At 39.2% G+C, this 25,905-nt stretch overlaps 1 protein-coding gene across 5 annotated transcripts in view; it reads right to left on the reverse strand.

The window, feature by feature from the left end:
* Positions 1-434: 434 nt before the first annotated feature.
* Positions 435-25,905, reverse strand: part of PRUNE2 (prune homolog 2 with BCH domain) — a 155,581-nt gene continuing 130,110 nt past the window's right edge. For 2 of the 5 annotated variants that reach the window (XM_068423011.1, XM_068423012.1), the window contains 9 exons: positions 24,813-24,989; positions 18,953-19,055; positions 15,166-15,297; positions 14,934-15,020; positions 11,489-11,587; positions 9,391-9,426; positions 8,831-8,869; positions 5,323-5,370; positions 435-3,127 (listed from right to left, as the gene is read on the reverse strand). In XM_068423011.1, the coding sequence (XP_068279112.1) occupies positions 3,106-3,127; positions 5,323-5,370; positions 8,831-8,869; positions 9,391-9,426; positions 11,489-11,587; positions 14,934-15,020; positions 15,166-15,297; positions 18,953-19,055; positions 24,813-24,989 (743 nt within the window). In that variant the 3' untranslated portion in view covers positions 435-3,105. The remainder of the gene's footprint in view (positions 3,128-5,322; positions 5,371-8,830; positions 8,870-9,390; positions 9,427-11,488; positions 11,588-14,933; positions 15,021-15,165; positions 15,298-18,952; positions 19,056-24,812; positions 24,990-25,905) is intronic. The other 3 variants (XM_068423014.1, XM_068423013.1, XM_068423015.1) reach the window with 3 other exon arrangements.

Raw genomic sequence — 25,905 nt, forward strand, 5'->3', positions numbered from 1 at the left:
GCAAGGATTTGAATACATGAAGGTGGAGAGTAACATCGTGAGACACGGAATTGACTCAGTTTCAATTTTTGGAAGGACAGGTAGGGAATGAAAAGAAAAAATATTTATATTTATAACTATGCAATGAACTGTGATTTGAAATGGTCAAGTGTTTCCATGCACCCAGGGAATAAAAAAAACCTTGGAGCTGAAAGGAAATACTTCCGGTGGTGGGCTGCAGTTCTTTATTTCTGATTCATATGTATATATACGCATACAATGATATTAGATATCCTTGTATTGCTTAATCTATAATTTAAGTCAGCAGAGGTCTTTTAACAAAAAAAAAATTGCAACTATTAATTTACATTTTATCTGAGCACTCTGATACACAGTAGAAAAAATCCATATATAAAAGATTATATCTGTGAAATTATATGTACTATATTCCTCTTTCAACAAACTACTGATTTATTAATATTGATAATTATTGTTAGTATAATATAGAATTGCCATATCATAACATTAAAAACTTTTCAAAATATATTAAGCAAAGATAACCACATCTTGATCTTGCAATCATTTTTGCAACATCACATTGATCCCCTGGTTTGTTTTAATGTGATGTTTGGCTTAAACAAATTCCCTCCGTCTTAGGCAGCCACTATTAGTCCACCCACATTAATCACATTAATTCATGTATAGCTTTGCTGTTTAGTAATTTCACACAAAGCCTTTAGATTTAAACTCACTTCTGAGCTGACATCCACTACTAAGACCACAAATCTCTTACATTGCACTTAGCTTGTAAAGATTTCTGCTGAACCTCTGCTTTGTCATGAACTTCTTTAGCAAACACTTCTTTCACCTATAGCATAACACAAGTCATCTGGCTCCTTCTAGGTGGCTTGAACTACAGGTCTACAGAAGATGTGACTTCATGCTACTAAATGCTTTTAATAGTTTAGATCTAGGTGAAGCTTAATTAGCATCTGGAAGTTAATACAAATATTAATCTGTACATAATACATTATCCCCAATATACTAAGTGACAGCACTTTTATAAGGCAGACACAAGCCAAGGTTCAAATATCTGAGAAACACTGGAAACTACCAGATTCTAATTTAGGGCAAGGTTATAGAGCAGCAACAATGGTCAGCAGGATTAGGCCCTTCCTCTGTGAAAAGTCACAGGAACTGACAGAAGGATGCAACGCAGCAGGCTAGCTAGTCTGACAGAGATACAATGCACCACCTGTCAGTACAGAGCAAGGACTGCAGAGGGGCAGATATTTCAGTTTTTGATGATGGCAGATAAGAAAGCATTTGGCAAGTTCTTGCCTTTCTGACAATTTTGTCAATCTTCATTACTGTAGCTGAACAACTGCGCACACAATGATGGGTGCTTGCTTCCTTGCCTGCAGACTACCTTGCAAATACAAGGTACAAATTGACAGGGATGGAAATGTGCAAAACACAGAACAAAAATATCGATCTTTTAAATGAAGGACAAAATATAGTTTTCACTCTCAGTTTAGATCTTACTGAAAAATCAAGGCTCATGCTGTCCTGCCTTTTGCTTATACTGTACTTCCCAAGAAAACTTTTGCTTGTCTTCTCTTTAATTAATAATTCTGGACTGGAAGCAGGACTGGCGTTAGTGCACACATAAGAACATGGTGCAAATTATCTTGAATTGTAATGCCTGAGGACTTATTTACAGACAAAGTAGAGAATCCACAGATGTAATTCCAGGGCATATGAGAATCTCTTGAAGATAAAATTTCAGAGGGTGCATAACACTGTTACTTCTGTTAGGACATCCCAAAAGACAGGTGAGTCAGCAGGTTTTGAAAGCGCATGCACGTGTTCTTTAGGGGAAAAGAAAGCATTAGTCATATTCTTGACTCTTGTCTTTTTAAAGCAGACAAGTGGAATTCAATCGACAATTAATTTGCAGTCTCTTGCAAAAGAATGGTCTGAGAGACTGCAGTTATTTTCCAGTGAATATGAGGACTCACACTGCAACGTCTTTTGTGTCAAAACAGAGGACAGCAGCAAACAAGAAATGCTTAGGGTTTTTTTCTTTTTCATGTTTTTACTGCTGTGTTCTGCGACACAGACAATAAACTGCATTGTAATACCTTTTTTTTTATATTAGATACACTTTGAATAATACTTTGACATCTATTCCTAACAAATGAGTCTGACTCCCACCTGTAGATCTATAACCTTCAGTTGTTAGTAGGAAATACTAAGTATTTGTTACATATTCATAGCATTAATAACCTTCACAATTGGAATTAGAACACTATTTGAAGACTCATAACTTAAAAGAAAAAGTTCTGGAAAAAATAGATTTAAAAAACAACAATAACAAATTAATGCTCCAAGGCTTTTAGAATATACGACAATCATGTACAGGATTAGCTGCTTCTATAAAAACTATCCCTAAAATAAAGATAGTAAACTAAATTATTAAAATTAATTTCAGTTACTCGTTTGTCCTCTGTGAAGTCTGTTTCATGACTAATTATTATTTTTTTAGTATATCAGTCTTTTCTGTGACCGAATAAAAAAGTCATTAGGGTTAAATGAACATGGAAAGACTTTTCAGACAGGAAGAAACAGAATTCAAGGAAGTCCTGCATCATTTCTAGAATTATTTTTAAATAATAAATTTGCTGCTGCTCTGTGACACAACAAAACTAACATTTATTGTAACAATAACTATTCTGTTCAGCTATGCATAAACATTAATATGCTGAAGACAAAAATGAAACAAAAATCCACATCCTCATTGACTAGTTCATGAGGCGCACTGTTGGTATAATGGTATCCTTTTAAAGAGAAACTGCACACACACATAGAAACCAATGCTAGATGATGTAGCTTTCTTAATGGAAGCTCTATTTCTGAAAACAACACAGATAACCAAGCCCAAAATTCTGCTTTTTCCATGGCAACAGGATTGGCCCTTTTGGTCTTCTTGAATTTCTGAATAACACAGAAAAATCATAACACAGACAAAATTAACCCAAATTGCCTATTGTATACCATGGTCACGGGTGTCTGGGTGAGGAAAATCCAAGCGAACCCTCTTCAAATGCCTGGCAGCAATGCTTTTTATTTCAGGGTCATGTCAATGCTATATATTAAAGACAAAAAAACAAACACAAAAGAACAACAAAAAGAAGAGAAATCAGTGCTATGAAACATGTGGCTAGTCATTTCCCCAGTCCTGAGCTCCCACAAAGCGCTGAGCATCCTTATCTCTCATTTACTTAAATACGTTGGTGTCAGATAATTTACACACATCCTGTCTACTACATATGGAAAATATACACCTTAATAAGACCTGTTACTGTTTTATGGACATTTAGAACTACATTCCTCTCAGTTCCAATCTGAAGTAGACACCAGACATGGAAGGATCCACTGGTGGACTGACACCACAGTGTGGCAATATATGGGTCCCCCTAAATATGTTTCTAGGAGTACGTTTTTACCATTTAGTACAAAGCTTTGTCATCAAATACTTTAGAAGCATTCCTTAGAATAAGTTGCCATCATAAACATTGCATAAAAATACAATTTTCCTCACAGAATACATAATTATTTAAAGCTCCCTCAATATTTATTAACTGTTACAGAACACACAGGGTTCTTCACTGTAAATTATTTCATAATGATTTTTTTTTTTAAAGTCATGAGGAAGCGCAAGAAGTTGAACAAAATAGAACACAACAGAGGATGATGATAGACAAAAGCCTTTGGAATAGATATGAAAAAGACAACAGAAGCAAACTAAGAGCTGGGCAGACTCCAGAGACATTTCAGCAGAAACCATGCAGAATAAAAGTCTGTGTAAAACTGCCATTATCATTGTGGGGGCATTTACATGGGAAATCCTGTTTCCTGAAAAAATGACAATAGAAATGCGAGGTATGACCACAGGAAAATTATTGCCACTTCTGAAGACATATTCATATTTATGCAGAGAAAATAAATAGCAGGAATTAACATTAATTTGGCCTCAACTATATTTATTTAAGCTAAATATAAATTCTTTTCTCATATTGCTTTTTGCTTCCCAGCTTCTCTTTTGAGAAAAAACAGGAAAATTGTTCAAGCCACAAAAAGGCGAAAATCATAAATAAATAGCCTTTAACAGGTTATTTATTTTCTGTTCTCATACTCTAAAAAAGCACTTCTCATATTGACTCATTACAGAATAAACAGTGTATGAGAAAAAAAAAAAGATGCTCAGAGGTTTTATGTCAACTGCTCTAGGAATCAGGAATTTAGCTTATGGTTCTAACCTACCTATCAGGTATAATACTGTGATAATTTACTAGAGTACAATATTATTTTAAAAAAAGTGACAAGAAAAACTCCATTTTATTTATGCATCTGTTCGCTGCTGTATTTCGAATTATTTGCCTGCTTATTAATACTCATGTTATTGATGGAATCTTTTACTGAGGAGTCAGGTTTCCTACATGCTATTTCCTGAACAATATTCCAGTGTGAGATACCAGTGTATATCTATGTACCAGTCAGATGGGTAGGGACAGCAAAGTCCCCAGTCACTCCTCCCCTGTACACTCTGGCCAGGAATACACACACTGCTGCAATGGCTAGTTCTCCTGACATGGTATTCTAGCAATGAACTGTTAGTGCTTGTGTTACACATTGCAGCTACACACACCCTCACTGATGCACAGTTAGAGCAGTGCAGGCTTTTCCATTGGCATACTTCAGCCATGGTATCAGACAGAGGAACAGCATGCCAGAGGACTGACACAGTCCCATTTCCAAGGGAACCAGTCCAGCTTTGAAAGGAAGAGACATAAATATACTGGAGATTCAGTCAGGGAAATAACTGTGAAAGAAGCTGAGAAGCACAAAAAGCAAAGAGAAGGAAGACACCAAGAAATCAAAGTATAATATTAAGACTTTTAAATCTCTGAATGAGAATGGCTAGTTTACCACTTTACGTTTAATTGAGGATAATGCATGGGACTATCTTCACTCTGATCATATTGCACTTTTTCTATCTGTTTTTCACATAACTTAACCTGAATATCCTCAGGCTAAGAATTCTCTGTCTCTGCTTGGAAATGGTCGAGGACACTTCAAACACATCTGCAATGCAAATACGATAAAACTTATCTTCAGTGCTTTTTCTGCTTGCATATGTTGAATCAAGTTCCTGAAAACAACTATAAAAGCATTTAGGTCTCCAAAAAGCTTTATGGAGTCTACCCAGCCTCAGTTCCTAGCAGTGTGATTGTAAAATAATGTTAAAATGTAATGATGGTATTAGGCATGAATTCTTACTCCTGCTCCACTGAAGTCATTTCTGGATCATTTGAGAGGCAGCTAGTTCTGGGTAAAAGGAAAAAGAGGTAGTAGTAAACGTTTCTTCTCTGTTTATTTCTTTCTCTTTTTAAATATGACATCAGAGTCGGGGGATGTAATAACTAACTGTAGTAAGTATCTTTGACGGCACAAACACACAAATGTTATTGATAGGAGTGTAGTGAGCTTAGTGCCTGCAACACAAATTAGTCTGAGTAATAAATTTATAAGCTATTTCTTTAGGTTGGGGAAGGGAAATGCACTACAGTGATTTCATACATCCAACAGTAACAATATCAGTGATGTCTCATATGAATATTTAGTTCCCCTTTCACTTGTTATGCTGCAGCCTGCACCCTCTTAAATGAAAGGAGTAACAAGAAAGCAGCTTTCTTCCACAGAGTTTTCATTGTCATATATCACAATGCATTTGAAAATGTTTGAATAGAAAGGATAGAAGTTGCATTTCAAGGTTTGGTGGGCCTCTTTTTTTTTTTAACAAAACATTCAGGTGGTATCAGACAACTACTTATGCAAATGGCTTCTGAGGCAGTCTGACTGCTAGAATAAAAAAAACAGTGACCAGTGTTTTCGGTATGTTTTAAAAGTGGCTGTTTTAAAAGCTAATCTCAGGAGAACTGGAGGAAAACGTGTACTGCAAAAGAAGAAAATTCAGAAAAAATACAGAGAGTAGTACGGTGAAAATTTTGAAATGCTTAAGCTAAAGGAAGGAGACTGAAAAGAAACACCAAAAAATCTTTGGTTACAAAAACCACCGTGAATATGTCATACTAGAACCAACAGACACAGGGCCCTTCTCTGGAATCTTGCGTACGACATACACGTGAAGAAAGGGCGCTAGATAGTTTCTAAGCTCTGCTCAGTGAGTCAAGGATTGTGTTCTTCCAGTTAAGGATTTCTATGGTACTCTACACCACTCTGCCTCAGTATGTTAAAGTCAAAGCACAGAGTTACCAGTTTAAAGTATCTCATCATCAGCTGACACTGATTTATTAAGTGACCATAGATAATACAATATTATCAAGTATTAATCCACCAGTCCATCCAACCAACACTGGAAAGACAGGAAAAGTTACCTAACTACCTTAACTGAGAATAGCTATCCCTAACTTAGTAAATTGTAAAAAATAATTTTTAATAAGGACTACCTCCTAAAAACTTTATTAATCTTCTGACTTAAGGAAAAAAAGAGAGCCTATTTGCTCTGGAAGAAGGGTCAGGTAACTGGGGAGGTCTATAGGGACGTGGCCAGGTCGTGTAGGGAGAAGATTATAAGGGCCAAAGCTCAATTAGAGCTTGATTTGGCTGCTACAGTCAAAGATAACAAAAAAAGCTTTTACAAATACATCAACAGCAAAAGGAGGGTCAAGGAGAGCCTCCACCACTTGCTGAATGAGGAGGGTAGTGTAGTGTCAGGGGACGAGGAAAAGGCAGAGGTGCTCAATGCCTTCTTTGCCTCGGTCTTTAATGTTAAGATCGGTTGTCCTCAGGAGACTCAGCCCCCAGAGCCTGAAGTTAGGGACGGGGGGCTGTGTGAGCCTCCCGTAATCCAGGAGGAGACGGTTAGTGACCTGCTGTGCCAGTTGGACACCCACAAGGCTATGGGCCCGGATGGGATTCACCCCAGAGTAATGAAGGAACTGGCAAATGAACTTGCCAAACCACTCTTGATTATCTACCGGCAGTCCTGGTTAACTGGAGAAGGTCCAGCTGACTGGAAATTAGCAAATGTAACGCCCATCTACAAGAAGGGTCGGAAGGATGATCCAGGGAACTATAGGCCTGTCAGCCTGACCTCGGTGCCAGGCAAGGTGATGGAACAGATCATCCTGAGTGCCATTACACAGCACATGCAGGACAATCGGGGCATCGGGGCCAGCCAACATGGATTCATGAAAGGCAGGTCCTGCTTGACCAACCTGATCTCCTTCTATGACCAAGTGACCCGCTTAGGAGATGAGGGCAGGGCTGTGGATGTAGTCTATCTAGACTTCAGTAAGGCATTCGACACTGTCTCCCACAGCATCCTCCTAGACAAACTGGCTGCCCGGGGCTTGGATGGGTGGACTCTTAAATGTGTTAAAAACTGGCTGGATGGCCGAGCCCAGAGAGTGGTGGTGAATGGGGCAAAGTCCAACTGGCAGCCAGTCACTAGCGGTGTTCCCCAGGGCTCAGTTCTGGGGCCGGTGCTGTTCAATATCTTTATAGATCATCTAGACGTAGGGATTGAGTGCACCCTCAGCAAATTTGCAGATGACACCAAGATGGGTGGCAGTGTCGATCTGCTGGAGGGTAGGAAGGCCCTACAGAGGGATCTGGACAGGTTAGATAGATGGGCCGAGACCAACGGCATGAGGTTCAACAAGAACAAGTGCCGAGTCTTACACTTTGGCCACAACAACCCCATGCAGCGCTACAGGCTGGGGGAAGAGTGGCTAGAAAGCGGCCCGGCGGAAAGAGACCTGGGGGTGCTGATCGACAGCCGGCTAAACATGAGCCAGCAGTGTGCCCAGGTGGCCAAGAAGGCCAATGGCGTCCTGGCCTCTCTTAGGAATAGTGTAGCCAGCCGGTCTAGGGAAGTGATCGTCCCTCTGTACTCGGCACTGGTGAGGCCGCACCTTGAGTACTGTGTCCGGTTCTGGGCCCCGCACTTCAAGAAAGATGTTGAGGTGTTGGAGCGAGCCCAGAGGAGGGCGACCAAGCTGGTGAAGGGTCTGGAGGGTCTGACCTACGAGGAACAGCTGAGGGAGCTGGAGTTGTTTAGCCTGGAGAAGAGGAGGCTCCGAGGTGACCTTATTGCAGTCTACAACCACCTGAAGGGAGGTTGTAGTGAAGTGGGAGTTCACCTCTTCTCCCGGGCAGCTAGCGATAGGACAAGAGGACATAGCCTCAAGCTTCGCCAGGGGAGGTTCAGGTTGGACATTAGGAAGCATTTCTTTTCAGAAAGGGTTATTAGACATTGGAATGGGCTGCCCAGGGAGGTGGTGGAGTCACCATCTCTGGATGTGTTTAAGAAAAGACTGGACATGGCACTTAGTGCCATGGTCTAGTCGACAGGGTGGTGTCAGGGCAGTGGTTGGACTCGATCCCTGAGGTCTCTTCCAACCTGGTTGATTCTATGATTCTGTGACATAATGGGTGAAGGGTAGAAAATGTTTAATGAACCATTCTAATGGAGTAAAAAAGTGATTTCAGTCCTCCCCATGACTATGGAAACAATCATCAAAAAATGGCAAAGATGTTTTTTTATAGCGTAAGGGTATGATTATTTCTTACTGAGACCCAAAGGTACAAAAGCAGGCTGCTTACAGTGAGAGGGGAAGTCAATTCACAAATGTGGCAACTTACACAGTAACTGAAACTACGAGCTGATTGCTGTACCAAACACGTAATGTACTACTGCATTCAATCCACTCCTGTGAACCAAGTGAATATAAAGGCAGCATTGGGCTGAACGCTATCTTACTTAGCTGTTTCTGAAGTTTCCCTCAGCTCTTCATCCAGTCTGCATTGAGTAAAAGTTATTGATATAAAGAAACAAAGAAGCAAGCAGAGCATAAGAGAGAAGCAAAGCAATAGCAGAGCAAGAACAAACATAGAACGTGCTTCTAAAATAGGCACCCAGTATTATTGCACTGACCCTAAAGCTCTTCAGTTCAATATGATACCATTTATCCTTGTGCTCAACCTACCTTTATTTGTAACTCCTTATTTAGCTCATTTGGAGGCAGAAACATAAAAGCAGCCAGGATCTGTGGCACGCCCAGTGGACAGAGCTGGAAGCGTTCAGTTGCTCTATCAGATAGTATTAAACTAGCTGCAGCCTGGGCCAAGTCAAGGACACTTACAGTTGAGTAAGTTTTATTTGCAAGGGAGGCTGATCTCAACAGCTTGAAAGGGAAAGCAAGATTCCACAGCACTGCAAGTCCTCTCTCATTCAGCTGTTGAGGTCGCCTGCAGGTGAAAGGCTATCACACAGGTTCACTCCAATATAAGCAGCAGCATGGGCTAGAAAGCAAGTTTTACCTCATTCTTCTCTTAATACACTTCTCTTCATCATACCTTACAAGGTAAGAGCGGGTGAAGGAAGAGAAAAGATGTACAAGTTCATATGATACAGCAGGCATATTGTACCCCACTTCCATAAAAACTACCAAACAACCACACAACCCAAATCCTGGCATAACCCTATGCACTTTCTACAGGTGGGATACATCATGACCATAGTGGTATTTCTGTTCTTGCCAGTGGAGCAATTATGAAGCTGAAAGCTGAATTTTATTTTATTTTGCTACAGGAATCTTTCTCAATTTGCAGCAGAAGGGAAGCTATCAGCTGAACACTGTTCTCCCTGTGGCATGGGTATAACCACTCACAGTGCCTTGAATGCACAAACCCACTAAATTTTCATATCATGACAGCTTGAAAATGCTTGCCACCAATGGGCACACTTGTCACTTTTTGATTTTTTTCAGCAAAATCATGATCTCTCATCTGGCTGCTGATGACAGGAGGCAGGCAGTTCCCTAAAATTTCTTAAGCTCTAAGTCCTAAAGTTTCTTTGGTATTGGTGCTGTGATTGTTTCACCTTTGGTCTGAGAGGTGAATGGACTTCCTACAGGGAAGAAAAGATGTGTGTAACACAGATGTGTGTACTGCTACAGTGTAACACTAGAAACTGAGAAACACACTGAATTATCAGATTAAGGTCTGTATCAAAGAGAACTATCAGAAACTAAAATGTTTACAGGAATCAAAAGAGGAAGGGAGGGAAGGAGGAAAGGATGGAGGAAAGATGAAACAATTTTAGGGATGTTAAAACATTCTGGACATTTCTTTATCAGATGAACAACAACCTCTGTGCTCCACATTCTTAGCATCACTCCACCTCTCAAGAAGTTACAGCAGCAAATAAATATGATTGGAAGTCCCTATGATTCCTGATTTCACAACTGTAATTTATTATTTTTACAAGTGCCACTGCAAGAACTGAGCTTCCGACTCGCTCCCTGGAATTACAGCACAAGTATCGGACCAACCACCAGCCCGATGAGGAAATTATGCTGCTTTCACAACTACTGTGAGGCAGGTGTGAAAACTCCTGCCTGGGTTGAAGAGATCTATGACAGCTCCAAAAGAAGTGTTCTTCATACCTAGTCACTGACAAACCATAAGGAAAAGACAAACATACTTGTGTATTTACTCATCAAAATACTCTCTAGTACAGAATGTTTGCCTGTTCAAAACCTAGGACATTTGATAAAAAGAATAATTAAAAAAAAAATCATTCCTGAAGAGCATATCTTTTTAATAATGACCCACATGAAAACCATTATTGATTTCTTAGGTTTTCAGTCTTTGTATACCATTTCAGGTTTTTGTTTTCAGGTCTGAAAAAAAGCCAGCTGAGGTGAGCAATTCAAATCAACTTCCTACCATTTTTTTTTAGTAGATATATTTCCTTTAGAAATACCTGCATTTAAAAAAACCTTTAAACATAAGAATCAAGAGCTCAGACACTGTCTGTCAGTGGTTCTGGGGTAAGCCACGAAAATCAATAAGATAAGGAATTGTGAACTTATGGAGTTTCAGTGGTTTTCTATTGAACAGGATATCTTTGAATTCTTGTTTCAGTTCAAAGCTCTGTATGACTAAAACTTAAAAACACTTTTACTTCAGTAGTGGTAAAAGTTGTGGAAAAATATAGCATAGGTGATACCTGTGGAAAGGTTAAACTTTTTTGCCTATTTTCCTTCTGGGTTGCAATTAGTGAGTGAACAGTCTGTTCCAATTTGGATTATATAGTCATAGGGTTGATGAAAGGACTCTGAGCCCGAAAGTTTTTCTTGATTTTACCAGCAGTATAATTTGGTCCGGTACAAAACCTTCCTCTTCCTATAAATGATGATTCCCCTAGGAATATATATGTATTTGTTTTGTGTTTCAATCACAGTGTTTCCCTGCTTCTGAGTTTGACAGTGGAATTTTTGTGGAACAAACATAAGCATTTATAACAATATCAGGAAGGGGCTTTCTGTTTTTCTTACAGACTCTGAAACGCTATTATTACTTTGTGGAAATAGTTTCCATTAGAACAAGTACACGCTTACGGTACATCACTTACTTGACAATACTGTCTGGTATGTGCACGTATTCCATTGGAATCATCTCACGAAGCTCCGCCAATGTGTTGACGTACTGTATCTTACTGCTGAACTTAGAGCTGAAACACAGAAACAACATGTTAACTGACTTTCCCCCCAAATCTTTTATGATATATTAAAAAAAAGAGAGAAGGCATGTATTTAATGTATTAAATAATCAAGCATTTTTAAATTAATATTTCAATTACAGTGTTCAATTGATCATGAGCATACCTGAGTTCTAGTGATGCTGAAATCAAGCCTAGACTTTCTGCTGTTATTTGCTTAGGCTGAATCACAGTATTTAGGACAACATTATAAATTGTAATGCCTACCTGCTAGGCAATGCGATTAGTTTTATAGTTCAAAGGAGATGTATTAAAATTCTGAAAAGAATCAAATCTCTTACAGCATACTTATATATAAGAGATGGGAAGTATTCACTTAACGTGGTCATGATGAATTAACATCAAGTGATCATGATGAATTAGCATTTATATTTGAGACTGATTCTCAATCAAACATAATGAAACTAAACTTCCTCATTTGTTTAGATGAGTACAGATCTGATTGTGTATGTGTGTTTCTATTCTTACTGCAGGGCCTTATCATGAGGAAATCCTTCCCTTGTTTATTTCAGCTGTGCTATATGATCCTTTATTGTGTTTGAGAAATGATCACTTGGAAAAAGGCTAAATTGTTCAGAAAACACACTTAAAAAAATAAGGCTATTCACTTGTCTAACCTGAACTATTTGATATGTATCAGCTTATGAGAAATCTATCTTTCTCATTTGACTCACAAAGCAATTTTCCAAATTCAGCTCTGGTTGTATTTAGATAGTCTTCTAACATCAGTAACAGTGACAAATGCTCGTTGACCATAAATGTTCTTAAGCTTAGGCCGTGAAAAACAGAACATGTTCTTCCTATTTACTGCTGATTTTGGGATATGAACAGACAACATGAAGCCTCTGAAATATCTCTGAGCAGGTTACTGCCCCTTCCCTTACCACACATATATTCCTAATAAGGTAAAGTGAGACAACTGAAACACGAATACATGAAGGTACAGTGAATAGTTGTTTAAACTCATCCATTTTAATTTATCTCTGTACCAGATTAGCATCACTAGGCACAGACACTGGAGTCGGCCAATGGTCACGTTTTAAGATGCATGAATTGTCCAGTCAAATACATGATAACATACAGATAATTCTTAGCATTTTATCCAAAAAGTTAATCATCATCTCCATCATCTGAACTGCAGCTGAAGTAACTTGGCAACCTGCAAGACAATCAGAAGCTTCTAAAGACTGGGCGGGGGAAGAAAAAAAGATTAAAAAAATCTTTCAAGGGTTATTTTTTCCACTTGACGAGACTCCTGGGTCCACTAATTCCACCACAGTGATTGATTTCTGAGTAATTGCTTTATGTGGGAATCTGTGTATGGGCATCTCAAATACATGACGAAAATAAGAAGCCCTTGTTTCTTTCAGACTTTAGGGGAGATGTGCTGCCAATAGTGGTAAGCTTCCTATTATTTAAGTATTTCCATCAAACGCCCAATATCTTTCACAGACGCTTGTTTTATTAGAAATCTAATTTCTTACCTCACACCGCTAAGATTATCTCTACTGTGAATATCTGGTCCATAAAGAGTATCTAGGATCTATCTTTGCAACCATTAGTTCTTTCATCCTCTGTATTCAGACAACTGTTTAGTGTTTATCAGTCAAGATGAGTCCTAGACTCCACTGAATGACCTTGCCAGTTTTTGAGGTAGAACTGGTCCTTCTTGATTCCTACTGTTTTGTCCTGCATCTCAGCTGACACAGAATTCAAATTAGGTGGCTCATGTTTAGCTATCTCATTGAAATCTCTGCTTGCCTTGGGAACAATTCATTTCTTACTCTAAAATTCCCACCGTACATGTCAGTGGTTTGGTGAACAGCTCAGGGCTAGCAAACTAAGCTACAGTCATCGGCCTTCAATCTAACCAAATTTCTATCTCCTCACATTGCTTTTTACTGAATTGACTCTCTCTTTTCATGCCTCCCAAGAGTTTTTTACTCAGCTTTCTCATAGTGCTCTTCTGTCCTCATTGAGGGTTCAAGTATCTTATGTCATCTTGCACAGAAGTTACACTGGCCATATGTCCTGCCCACCTTTTTTCAGCTCCCATTTGCACTTCACTTTCTTCTTGCACACAGACTTAATCTATTTGGCTGAAATGGAGAGTTTTAACTGTTCTCTATTGTGTCTAGTTTTGTACTGCTAATTTGCTTTGCCAAACTATTTAGAGATAACCTTTTCTCCTGTTTGGCAATGCAAAACCTCTAGTCACCATGGCTCAGTATGGTCATTCCGAATAAATGACTAATGAATTAGAAACAGACATGGCATATTTGATTTTTTAAGATTTTACTGCCTGCCTTTCCTCTGGGAGCAAATAGGATGCCAACAGAAATATCTCAGACACCAAATGCAACTCAGTGAATCCCCATCATTACTGTTAACAATTCCAAGTATTATTTCCCTGTTACTCTGATATTTTTAATGGTTACTTTCTACTTAGCATTGAAGACACCACATCTGAAAGAAGCAGCTTCATTATGTCACCCTGCCTGTCACACTTTGGTAGCGATAGGAGAACTTGTGTGCTTCCCCATCCCAATGTCACCCTGTCAGGACAGAGCACTCTGCAACAGACACCTCCTGTGTTCTCATCTGCAGCCTGGCAGCAGATCTCTCTGAGGTCCGTCATGACGTATGTTATTTGCTGTGTGGCTTCTGTAGTTGATGCTGCTTCTCTTGCCTGAAGCAACTCTTTCTCACACCTGTCAGTCTGCTCTCCCTGATCTCAGGATTTCAGCTGCATACTTGCCCATCTTCTTCAACAACTTGTAAGGGTCTTCAGGGTCTGCAACATTTTTTTGCTTCTTTATTAATCAAAGCATTATTTTTGGTGACATAAAACCTTTTTTGGAACTGGGACTCCTATACATCGAAACAGCTCAAGGTGCTGGCAGTCCTCTTGCATGTGCAGCAACTAATCTTTTTTAAACCCAGAACTGTAGCTTAATCTTGCCCTGTAGGCAGGACTTTTTTTAATGAGATGATTATCATTACATGCAGACCCCTTTTCTACATGCCTTTTAGCTTTTGGAACAAAGACAATTTTAAGGGACTGAATTCCTAGTTCTGTATACACATACAGGTTTACGATACCATGGCTGTGATGTCTGCAACTAAATACTTATATAAATCAAGGGGTTTTTTCTACTCACTTTAGGAAAGTCAACTTCAACTGTCAAAATCCCAACATGAACTCTAAAATGACTACTATTCAGTGAAAGATTAACAGCCATGTTTGATGATTTAGGGTGCTTCTGTATTCTTAGGGACATACTTAAGGACTACATACCTTATAAAAGGTCGTGTCACAGCCAGAATTGTCCTGATAAACCATGATGGATGAACAATTATAAATGATTTCAAATTCTTCCGTAATCTAAGTAAAAAAGAAATGGTTTCTTAAAAAAACAAAAACCCACAAAACATACAGAAAGGTTACATACAGTGAACACTGTCATACAGAGGAGTAACAGAAATGTTTAAAATAATGGCTGTGGATCAGAAAGGAAAATACTACTTACCGTCGATCAATCATCTGGTAACATTTTTTCATCCAACCCAGTCCAGGCATCCTCCTCCTTGGTGTTGCTCCATTCAAGTAGACAATCATATAGTCTTCAGCTACCATCAGCTCTAAGGTACTGATTACATAGCTGATAAAAGTACAGAAGTAAGTGAGCACATTTTTTAAATTATCCACTTAAGCCCAAACTAAATCAGTCTGCTAGGAATAAATCAAGGCAGACTAAGCAATTTATGACCAGACACTGTTCTCTTTTCCTTTAAACCAATGCAAACATTTAGCACTAGTTGCCATGCTACCTGTAGATGTATAACTAGAAAACCTCAATCTTATCTGCATCTTCAGAAAGATGTGGTTTCCTTACAAAGATACAGTTTCATAGTGAGTTTTCAAATCTCACAGGTGACTTTGCTTTTTCTCAAAAGGGCTTGAAATTATGAGATTTTGAAGGGAGAGTGTGGCAGGACCTTGTGAAGTTCAGGAAGTTCTGAGACTAACTGTTGAGAAACTTCTCTTCACTATTAATTGTCAGACTTGTTCAATGTAAAAATAATAAGGGTCCAGAGAAGATACTTGTCTATAATTCTTGTGATCCTCACACGACTGCTACTGAGTCTGTGGCTGCCAACTACAAATACTTTGAATCTCAAGGCTAATAAAACTTGTCCATCAACCTGCCTTCTGATGGGACAGAGCACTCCATGGCATCACTTCCATTTTGTGAGCAAAACACTCCAAACACTCATTAAATTCCCCAGCTCGGCAATGGTAATTCAGACAGAACAGTTCTCTCGGGGCCAAACTCACCCTACCTCGAAAAGCACAGTACTCAGACAAACAAAAGAGTAACTTTAAATTCAGTTTCAGTAGTCCCTGCCTCACCTGGGAGTTGTTCATCACAGGAATGTTCAAACTGTTCTCTCTACTATCCAGCCCCAAGGCATGTCTATGTAAAAACTACAGTGAAAAATCAGGAGTCACACCTTAAAAAGTTGAATGCCTGAGTTCGCTCACTACAAAAGGCAGCTCTATCCCTGAGCATAACGGCCCCTTTCACAGGTGTATGGGAATGACTCACGATCTAAACTGACCCTTAAATTCCTTAAGATGCAGTTTCTTTAAAAGAAGAGTAGAAAATCTACTTTTCACCAAAGAGAGTGATATTTTACCTGGGCGTAAAGTACGCAGTCATTAACTGACCAGTTCCATGCATTTGATAAATCCCATCTAAATCACTACTCACTCAATGCCCTTCACTGCTCTCTTTCTCACCTTGCAGTTGTGCATTCCTTGCTTTTTACTGACATTCGTAAAGGCTTATGTCTAACAATGAAATAGCAAAATGAGGGATTGTATGGACATTCTGACACAAAAAGCTCAATTTAACTGAACCTACTGACTATTTGACAGGTTATGAAATTAGCCCTTCCCATAGGGCACAACATCTAGTGCTTTTAAGGCACTTAGACACTGAAACATAAAGTGTTTATAACTACTTCTGAAAACACTACAAGCCTTTCAGTTCTAGAAACAGAGACAGTCTGAAAATGTCTCTGCCTACGTGCAAAGGGAATTGTGAATATTATGAATAATCAGTTATAATAAGAACAATCGTGCATACCTTTCATCAGGAATAAGAGGAGTATTACAACAAAAAGGAATCTCTGCTAGTTTTTTAGTCAAATCTCACTTATATACTTTCACTCAACAGCTCTTATTCACTGTGCATTGAATTAGACTATTTGCCATTTTAGGGCTGCCAAGCTCTCTTGCAAACCTTACCTAACCCGTAATTTCTTATTATTTGGTAATAATGATAATTTCTTTATTCTTTGAAAAGACGGACAGAATTTTTCTCATTGACCAGAACAATTCTCTCACTCTGAAAGCAAGTGCTGGTTTTGAATTTCGAAGTGTAGTTTTTCAAGTTGTGATCCTTTTAAAAAACTTTTAATCTCTAGACTGTATCAGGCAGCCACAAATGAAACAGCAGAATTTTCTGTGTGGATCTCCAACATCTAGGAGAAGTGCTGTAGAAGATGGTGTCTCAAGAGTTTTTGTTCAAACCCAACTCTTCAAAGACAGTTTTACAGGATTAGTCAAGGTAATAAACAGGAACAAGGTAACTGGAAACGTGACGGGAATCCAGAAGGAAAAGTAACTGCAAAACTCATGAACAATTGAGAACAGTTGTCAATCAGAAACTAGGAGTGGCTTATATACTGCAAGGGCACAATTATCTATCAGAACCATGCTGTATAGAAAATAAGAAGAGATTTAGTGATTTGCAGGTCTCTCCAGACCCCTATCTAATTCAATAGTAAAGAATTCACATATATTTAAAAATATCAGTTATTGGATATGTTGTGAACTGTCGCACTCCCTCTATTTCAATGCAATTAACAGGCCTACAACTGAAAGAAAGGGGTGATCTGATTTTCCCTTTTCTTGTTGTCTTACAGAAAACCAGGAGTCTATAAGCCTTAAAACCTGCTGAAGGGTCACAGCCAACCTGAACTCTCTCCTAAACTACTACCCCATAAAAAGACAGTGAGTTATAAAATTGACTTGGGCAATACCCTCAAGTGATGTGGAAAAGCCTCTTAAAGCCTGAAACGGCTTTCTCTGCAAAGTCCATTTACTACCAGCTCTACCTATGAACAAGGGTCTTCGGTGTCGTAAAAGAACAACTATTTAATGTCAGTCACAGTTACGCTCAGCTTTGTTCCCTAGTTATCAAGTTAAAACCACTATAGTAATTCCTCCCCTTTAAGTCACTGGGCCTTGCATAAATTAGTTACTGTAGATGACACAGGGGTCTTAGCGGCTCTACCAGACAAATGCTAGCGCTTGGTCTGACCTGGAACTAAAGCACTCAACCTTGTTTTTCACACATAGACACAATGTTGAAGACACTGGCTGTCACCACGTGCATCTTCAAGGACTGGAGTCTTAGGGAGACTGGGTCTGTGCTCCTGGTGCCTTGCAAGCTGCAAATGGCAAAGGCCAGGCCTCTGCTGGCTTTAGAAATGACTTACTGGATTTTAGCACAGAAAACGCTGGAATGATTGATTTTTTAACAGCTATAAGTGTAGCTGGAAGCTTTTCAGGGGAGTGCTGCCTTCACAATTTTTGCCTGCCAAACCAAGTTGCTATTAGGAGTAATTATTCTGTGATAAATTTGGGTTCATGTGGTCAAATTTTTGTCCTGCCCAACTGGCCCCTGCCACTTACAACTGAATCAGATGCAGCTGGAGCCAGGAAAAACACTTAGAACTGCTTGTGTCAGCAACTGTCATTTATCCTGTATTTTTAAAATAAGTGTCACAAAATGGTCCTGTGACTCCTAGACACAGACACAGCATATATTAAAAATATGATATACAGGGATACACCATGATAATATATAATAAACAGTGAAAACCAGTGTGGTGCCCTAGGTCCCTGCTGATTGTTCTTAGCAAGGGCTGGAAATCACTAGTGAAACAGTGCTGTGATTGTAGGCCCAAGCAGCTAAGACGCTGCATTCCTTGACATTTAGGGAGACACTACAGTCAGATTCGGTCCTGACAAATACGCCTTAATTTGGGGGGGTTAGTAGGTAAAGAATACCAAAACAATACTCCACTGAGTAGTCTACCTAAAACTGCTATTGTTCTTGTCATTCAGATTCTTCTCCTTCTAATGACCAAAATTACCTCTTAATTAAAGACAGGTTATCGCTCACTACATAATTATGAGTACTAACTCAAAAGACTCTGTCACATCGCTCACATATCACTCACAGGAAAAGATTTTCCATGACATAGTTGTAATCAGTTCGACTGATGTCTGGCAAGAAGCATGCCGCAAACACAATGATAGCATTCAGACCATCACCATAGTATCCTGTGGAAAAAATGAAAAGGCATTTTTATCTTTGTCAAAGGCTCTTAACAAGATAAATTTAAAAAGAAATCTCAAGGTCCTGGACTACAGTGATTATGTCTACTGCTGACAAAGACTGAAAATGTACAAACGATCATCAAATGATAAGGACGTAAGACAGTCAGTTATGTTGATCTCCTGAAAAACACATTTAGCACAACTATTAGTAAACTTTTTATAGAGACCAGAAAAAAAAAACCCTTATTCTAAACTCTTGGTTCATTGCATCTCTACAGCAATCGTGTGCTGAATGTTCACCTTAGACTGGGGAATAAGGGACTAAAGAAAATATCCTACATTTGTTACCCTGAGTCTTTTGATTGATGTTCCACAAAGTCTCACAATCCAATCTCAGTTGGCTTGTGCAGCTCCAATGGCCTCAGAATATTGCAATTATGACTGCACCCCATTGTACCTTAGAAGCTCCTGGGAACTGGTTAAATCCTTTGCTGCAAGTTTTGTATAAAATACTTTTTTACCTTTGCCACTATTGGACAACTGCAGTGTCCCTCTCTGGTCTGCACCACTGCCTAACGATAGCTGTAAACCCTCAGAGCTGCAGCATTAGTGTTCTGGGATCCAGGACAGTTGCTTGTTACCCAAAAGAAAATATTTTTTTTTCATGATGGATTACTGCTGGTTAATCTTCCTTACAATCCTTTGCAGCTGCTACAGATTTCTGTATTATTAATAATAAATACAAAACACTCCTGCATTTCAGTTGAAAGGTTTGTTTAAAAGATATGTGCAATCAGAAGGCAATTTATAAAGATGCTGTAGAAATGGTTGTGGGTAGATAGCACTATTGACACACAGAGACTGTGTGGGACACAGAGAAGCTGGATATACTTAGAGAATGACTGGAAAGCCTTTCACAGAATCACAGAATGACAGAAACAATCAGGTTGGAAGAGACCTCAGGGATCACAGAGTCCAACCATTGCTCTGACATCACCATGTCAACTAGACCATGGCACTAAGTGCTATGTCCAGTCTTTTCTTAAACACATCCAGAGATGGTGACTCCACTACCTCCCTGGGCAGCCCATTCCAATGTCTAATGACCCTTTCTGAAAATAAATGCTTCCTAATGTCCAACCTGAACCTCCCCTGGCGAAGCTTGAGGCTGTGTCCTCTTGTCCTATCGCTAGTTGCCTGGGAGAAGAGGCCAACTCCCACTCCGCTACAACCTCCCTTCAGGTGGTTGTAGACTGCGATAAAGTCACCTCTGAGCCTCCTCTTCTCCAGGCTAAACAACCCCAGCTCCCTCAGCCATTCCTTGTAGGTCAGACCCTCCAGACCCTTCACCAGCTTGGTCACCGTCCTCTGGACTCGCTCCAACACCTCAACATCTTTCTTGAAGTGCAGGGCCCAGCACTGGACACAGTACTCAAGGTGCGGCCTCACCAGTGCCAAGTACAGAGGGACGATCACTTCCCTAGACCGGCTGGCTACACTATTCCTAATATTCAAAAGAGACTAGGAGAAACTAACATGAGGGAGAGACAATAATGTTTGTGAAGGAACCTGTGAATCTCCCTTGGAGATAGGAACGCATTTCCAACAAAATTAAAGGATAATACCTGCACCTATACAACACTTTCATAAGGAGATTTTAAGATTTTATAGTGCTTTTTGGATACTAGAGGGCATTATCCAAGCCTAACTTGAATGCTTGTAGAACTTGCATTGTAGCCAGCCGAGCAAAGCAAAATTCTCCATGGAAAGACAGAGGTAACACACAGTCTGCATGTGCTAACTAGGGAAGAGTAAGAGACTAGTTTGTTTTCTCATTTTCACTCAGCACCTAAGCTAAGTCTCAGCTAGCTGAACTAAGGATAAGATGCTTATGTCAAGGAACTATTTTCTTACACAGCTTTGTAGAGGTCTTCAAAGAATCCAGGATCCCTGACAAAATGAGTGCTTCAAGGCACTTGCCCATGAAGTCTTCCGTGCCAAGGAGAACCACATCTTATTAATCTCAACACTATCCCAGTCACAGGGACATGCACAGAGGTGCTCTTTGTTCAGCTGTTCCTTAAAGAACAGGAAAACACCACTGCTTCCCCAGTTACAAAGGGGAGCAAAAGAAAGATAAGTCTCTGAGAGAAAAATGCACGTCAGAAGTAAGTCTCCCGCCTCGAGCCATATTGTTTCAAATCAAGGCTTGGCAAAGCAACCTGCTGAAGGATTATATTGGACTTTTTTCTCTCTGAATTTGATTTGGTAGATTTGACTAAATATAATGCATTGGATAAGCTGATAATACATATTGTTGATGGTAATATCAACATCAAGTTGAAAATGCAAGCTAGCCTAGACCTCATCCACTGAAGAATAATTTGGACACTGCAGGAAGCCTTCTGTCCTTAGGCTTAACTCCATCCTTCCATGATCCTGACATCTCTTCTCTTCCCAGCACTGTGCAGTAGCTTTTTTCCTAAAAAATCTCATCTTCAGCTGGGCTTCCAGAACTAGAGAAGCCACTGTACAACAGCAGCCCAGCATATGTCCACTGTCTTCTCCAGTCCCACACTGCAGTGTTGCTCTCCATCCTGTTGGAGGACATGGACAGGCAGAAGAGCTCAGGATTAGGATTTGAGTTCAAGCCAAAGGACAATGTGCATATAACCACTTTACACCATGTGACATGGCATGGTATGTCATAGCTTCAACTCATGTTAGGATCCAGTAAACATGAACAGCGTATCTATAGATACAGATATGGGTGATTGACTTTGGTGTCCCTGTGAAGATGTCAAGGTCAAATCCAAAGAGTAGCATTGCATTCTCTAGCAAGGTGTACGCAGGGAGAGGGAAGAAACTCCAGTCCTGTTTTCAGCACCTTCACCTTTTAAGAGTTTGACATGAAGAAATATATCAGTCTTCTCAAAAGAAACACAGAGAAAAGAATTCCACCTCCCACACTCATTGCTCAATATTACTCTCTGTTAAGTTTCCATCTTCTCAATAGACCCACATACTTTCAAAGAGACAGTACTCATTTCACCTATCTCATCCTGGCTCATCCCTCAGCTAAATCATTATGTATTTAGCAGTATATTTTCCCCCCTCAGCTTTACAAATAGGGAGGGGGTTTCCTTCCTTTCACGAATTTAAAAATCCTTAGAAGAATTTCAGGACAATTTAAATCATGCTGCCATAAAGCAATCTGCCAGCTGGTTCAGGAGTTTGGCAGCGAGAGCACATTGTGGCAGGTGCGTCCACTAAATTACACAGCACAGTTTGCAGTTCATGTAAAGCAAAATGATTATGTGCAGATGCCACCTAACAGCACACAGAAGAAAAACCCACAGATAAATCTAAGCCACTTTTTCTTACACATGCTTGTAGATAAGGAACGTTTACCCAAGGGAGATGTACTTTTTAATTCATCACTAGAAGCCAGTAAAAGCCATTCGCCCAAATTCTCAGTCAGCCTATGCAAAGAGACAGATCTGAGAAATTTCTCCATCCGCATATGCGGAAGGCAATCTCACAACTAGACTGCCAAGTTTACTCTCCCCTTTCCTATTTCGTGGCTACCATCTAGATTCTGCATTTGGTGTTATCTGTCATTTGGCAGGGAGGAATGTTCAGTAGATCATTAAATCATCAAGAGATGTTTGACATGACTTCTAATTAACTAATTTTAGCCAGAATCTGTTCTTAATCTTGAGGTTAAAGGAAAGATTCCTGTCCTCTAAATCACTCCAAAGATACTAAAGTATTGCCAAAGAGAACATCATACAGAATAGGCCTAGCTGCCATATTGTAGAAACTGTCCAAGCTGTCCCATGTTTTCCTAAGACCCAGGCATCAAAATTATTTCACTTCCACATCTTCAGTCTGCCACTTCATAAACACGTAATTTAATCCAGTCCTTAGCTCGCTTTGATATGGCTAGATTTCAGGCATAATTTCCAATTTAGCCAGCGGTGGGCTGCAACTTACCACTACATCTCACACTGTTTCTTTTACAATGGCTAAGTTACTGACCAGCACCCATTCAAAAGTGAAGGAAACGTCATCATCTTTATCTTATATGAGTGATCTAATAAAACAAGACGTCAGACGTGTAAAATTTGAATCCTGATTATTTCACACTGAGAACCGAGCTGAATGACCGAGACTCCCATCAGTAACTACACTATTATGTACTTTATAGATGCCATCAGAGATGTTTGCCACTGGAACCAGTCCTTGTTCAACAGTGAAGCAGTGCTCAATTAAGAGCTGCTTCTCCACTCGCTAAAATGGACTGGTATTTATTTTTCGTAAAAGCTGGTACAAATGTAGGCATCAGCATCTAGTAGGAACTGTATGTGACAGTTTTCACCACAAATGTACCTAGACTAGTTTACAACACATAAAAAAACATATAAATAAATACCATTAACAAGGTCTCAAAATATTTTGTGTTTGTTTCCTAAATTATGCCATCTGTGTCTGTTTGCTAAACTGTGTTTGAGGTGTCATCACATTCGCAAATCTTTGATGGTGTTTTTATAGTGGGAAAATACTTGGAGGTTTAAACTTCTTTATTAATTCTGACTAAACCTTCTGCACATTGGCCACTGTGAACATCTGTAGGGTAGCGTTTAGCTGCTTTAATGTGAATGTGCAAATTTGAGGACCACATCCTCAGGTAATATAATTAAGCATCATTTATTTATGTCACTTTTACCAGACAGAGATTCAACACTGAAAATATACTGGAAACAATAGTTTATCTTTAAGTGATGTTACAGATCAGCAACACTGTGACAGAAGCATCCTTATATAAAGTCACAACTCTTAACTCTGAGATGCTAAGTTACCTGCCTCAGTTTTTGCAGGAATAGAACAACTCATCCTTACTTAATACATTACTTAACAGCAGGCAAACAGCGTCACACAAACATATAGAATCCAAAGATAATCTAAACCTGAGACACCAAGGAAAAGGCACTTTAAAAGCTTTGTTTCATTTTCTTCCTTCAGTATCTACAATAATATTTATCTATTTGAATTAATTTATACAAAAGTGTGTTAGTAACATCAGAACTACAAATTCTCTGAGGAGCTTAGGGAGCAGGTGAGCAAAGGAGACAATATAGCAACAACATGAGGTCATTTTCCTACTTTAAATGTTTTCTCTGTTATGCTATTTGATAATCATTAACAAATTAGGTAAAAAAAACATAAAACAGTTGCTGGTGAAATGCTATCTGCTGACAACTATGAATGGCAGAAAAATAACATAAGGAGCTGAGTCAGACAAAAGGAAGCCCAGAGAAAACTGTATTTTTTTTCTTTTGCCACTATACTTGTTTATATCTGTGCACCCACATACATCATTTGAGAAATCACAGCACACTATACTTCCTCATGCAAAAGTTTTTGCCAAAATTCACAGAATAAAGTTTTCAAATTTTTTTTTCTGTAGGACAAAAGTTTCCTTCCCCACTCTAAGACAGTTTTAGTGTACAATGACCAGATTGTTATAGACATAAGTATGTCAGTCTATGTGTTGCTCCTGAAATTGCTTTGTATTTAAAATACTCATTAGTCATTGCCACACCGAATTGAAAGCCGTGTTAATTTCAGTCATGGCTGAAAAATAAACTCTCTCTCCCTTTGCCAGAATGACAACTGAACTAAAATAGAAATAAATCATGCTCAATAAAGTATGAATTTTTTACATCAATCTAAAAAATGCATTCAGGGTTTTCCTACCTCCATGTGAAATGACCTTTTTGTAAGGTTCAATGACTTTCATATCAATTCTTTGTTCTTGCTCTCCGATAACCACTGTTCTCCATAACCTGTTGTCCTCTCGCTCCTCTTCAGCAGTGTACTCTGGAATTGATTCAGACTCCTCCTGGGAAGCATCCTTAGTAGCAGTCTGCTCTTCTGAAAAATAAAATTGTATGTATGATATCTTCCTGTAAAAGCTCTAAATATTTTCTTTATTACATACATTTGCAACAGATGACTGAAATCATCTGTATTTTTATAACTATCATGGATCTGCACTGGTATAAAGAAGAGCAGAATTTGATCATCTAACAGTGTGCAAATGAGAAGTTTCCATTTTTTAAAACTTTTCATCATTATGAACATAAAAAGAACAGCAGCAATTATCACTATGCAGACTAACACCAAGGGATTTCTCCATTTTTGCATCCAGTTAGTAAAACTGATCAGCTGCTCACTAGAGGTACTGCACTGTAGGTCTTTAAAAATCTTTGTGTTGCAGGTATGAGAACTATACTAAAAAGCAAAATAGGGAACTAAAAGTGAACACAGCAATGCTCTTATCTAGAGAGGAATCACCACAGAGCTACAGCTTCTCAACTTCTCCCCAATTGTCTCCGATCTCTTCACATCTGGCACCAGCAAATATGAAGAACGCCCATCTTCCTCTGCTTCAGTCATGAGATCATGCTGGCTCCTCATATACCTTAAGCACAGTATTTGCCTCCCTCGGGGCCTTTCGGTTGAGGTTAAATACCAGTTCCCTCCCAGAAGTGAAGTACAGAGCAGCCAGGCAATCTGGCCTGTTCATACCAGCACCCGTGAGAGAACAGGTACATGTAGTCCACAGATACAATGATCACAATAAATAAACTGCATGGCTGACAAGAGACTATGAAGTCTCATACCACAGCCTCTCTGCTGGATATGCTTAGTTTCAGAAAAGCTGTGAAGTAATTAACAAAATCTACATTTCCATTGCACATTGATGAGATGCTCTTAACAACAAATTTAACTGCATTCCAGTTTTTCAAACTTCATGGCTGGTTACAGAGAAAGCGACAGGAAAAGT

Source organism: Nyctibius grandis, chromosome Z (assembly GCF_013368605.1).
Source record: "Nyctibius grandis isolate bNycGra1 chromosome Z, bNycGra1.pri, whole genome shotgun sequence".
In the NCBI taxonomy this organism is placed as follows: Eukaryota; Metazoa; Chordata; class Aves; order Nyctibiiformes; family Nyctibiidae; genus Nyctibius; species Nyctibius grandis.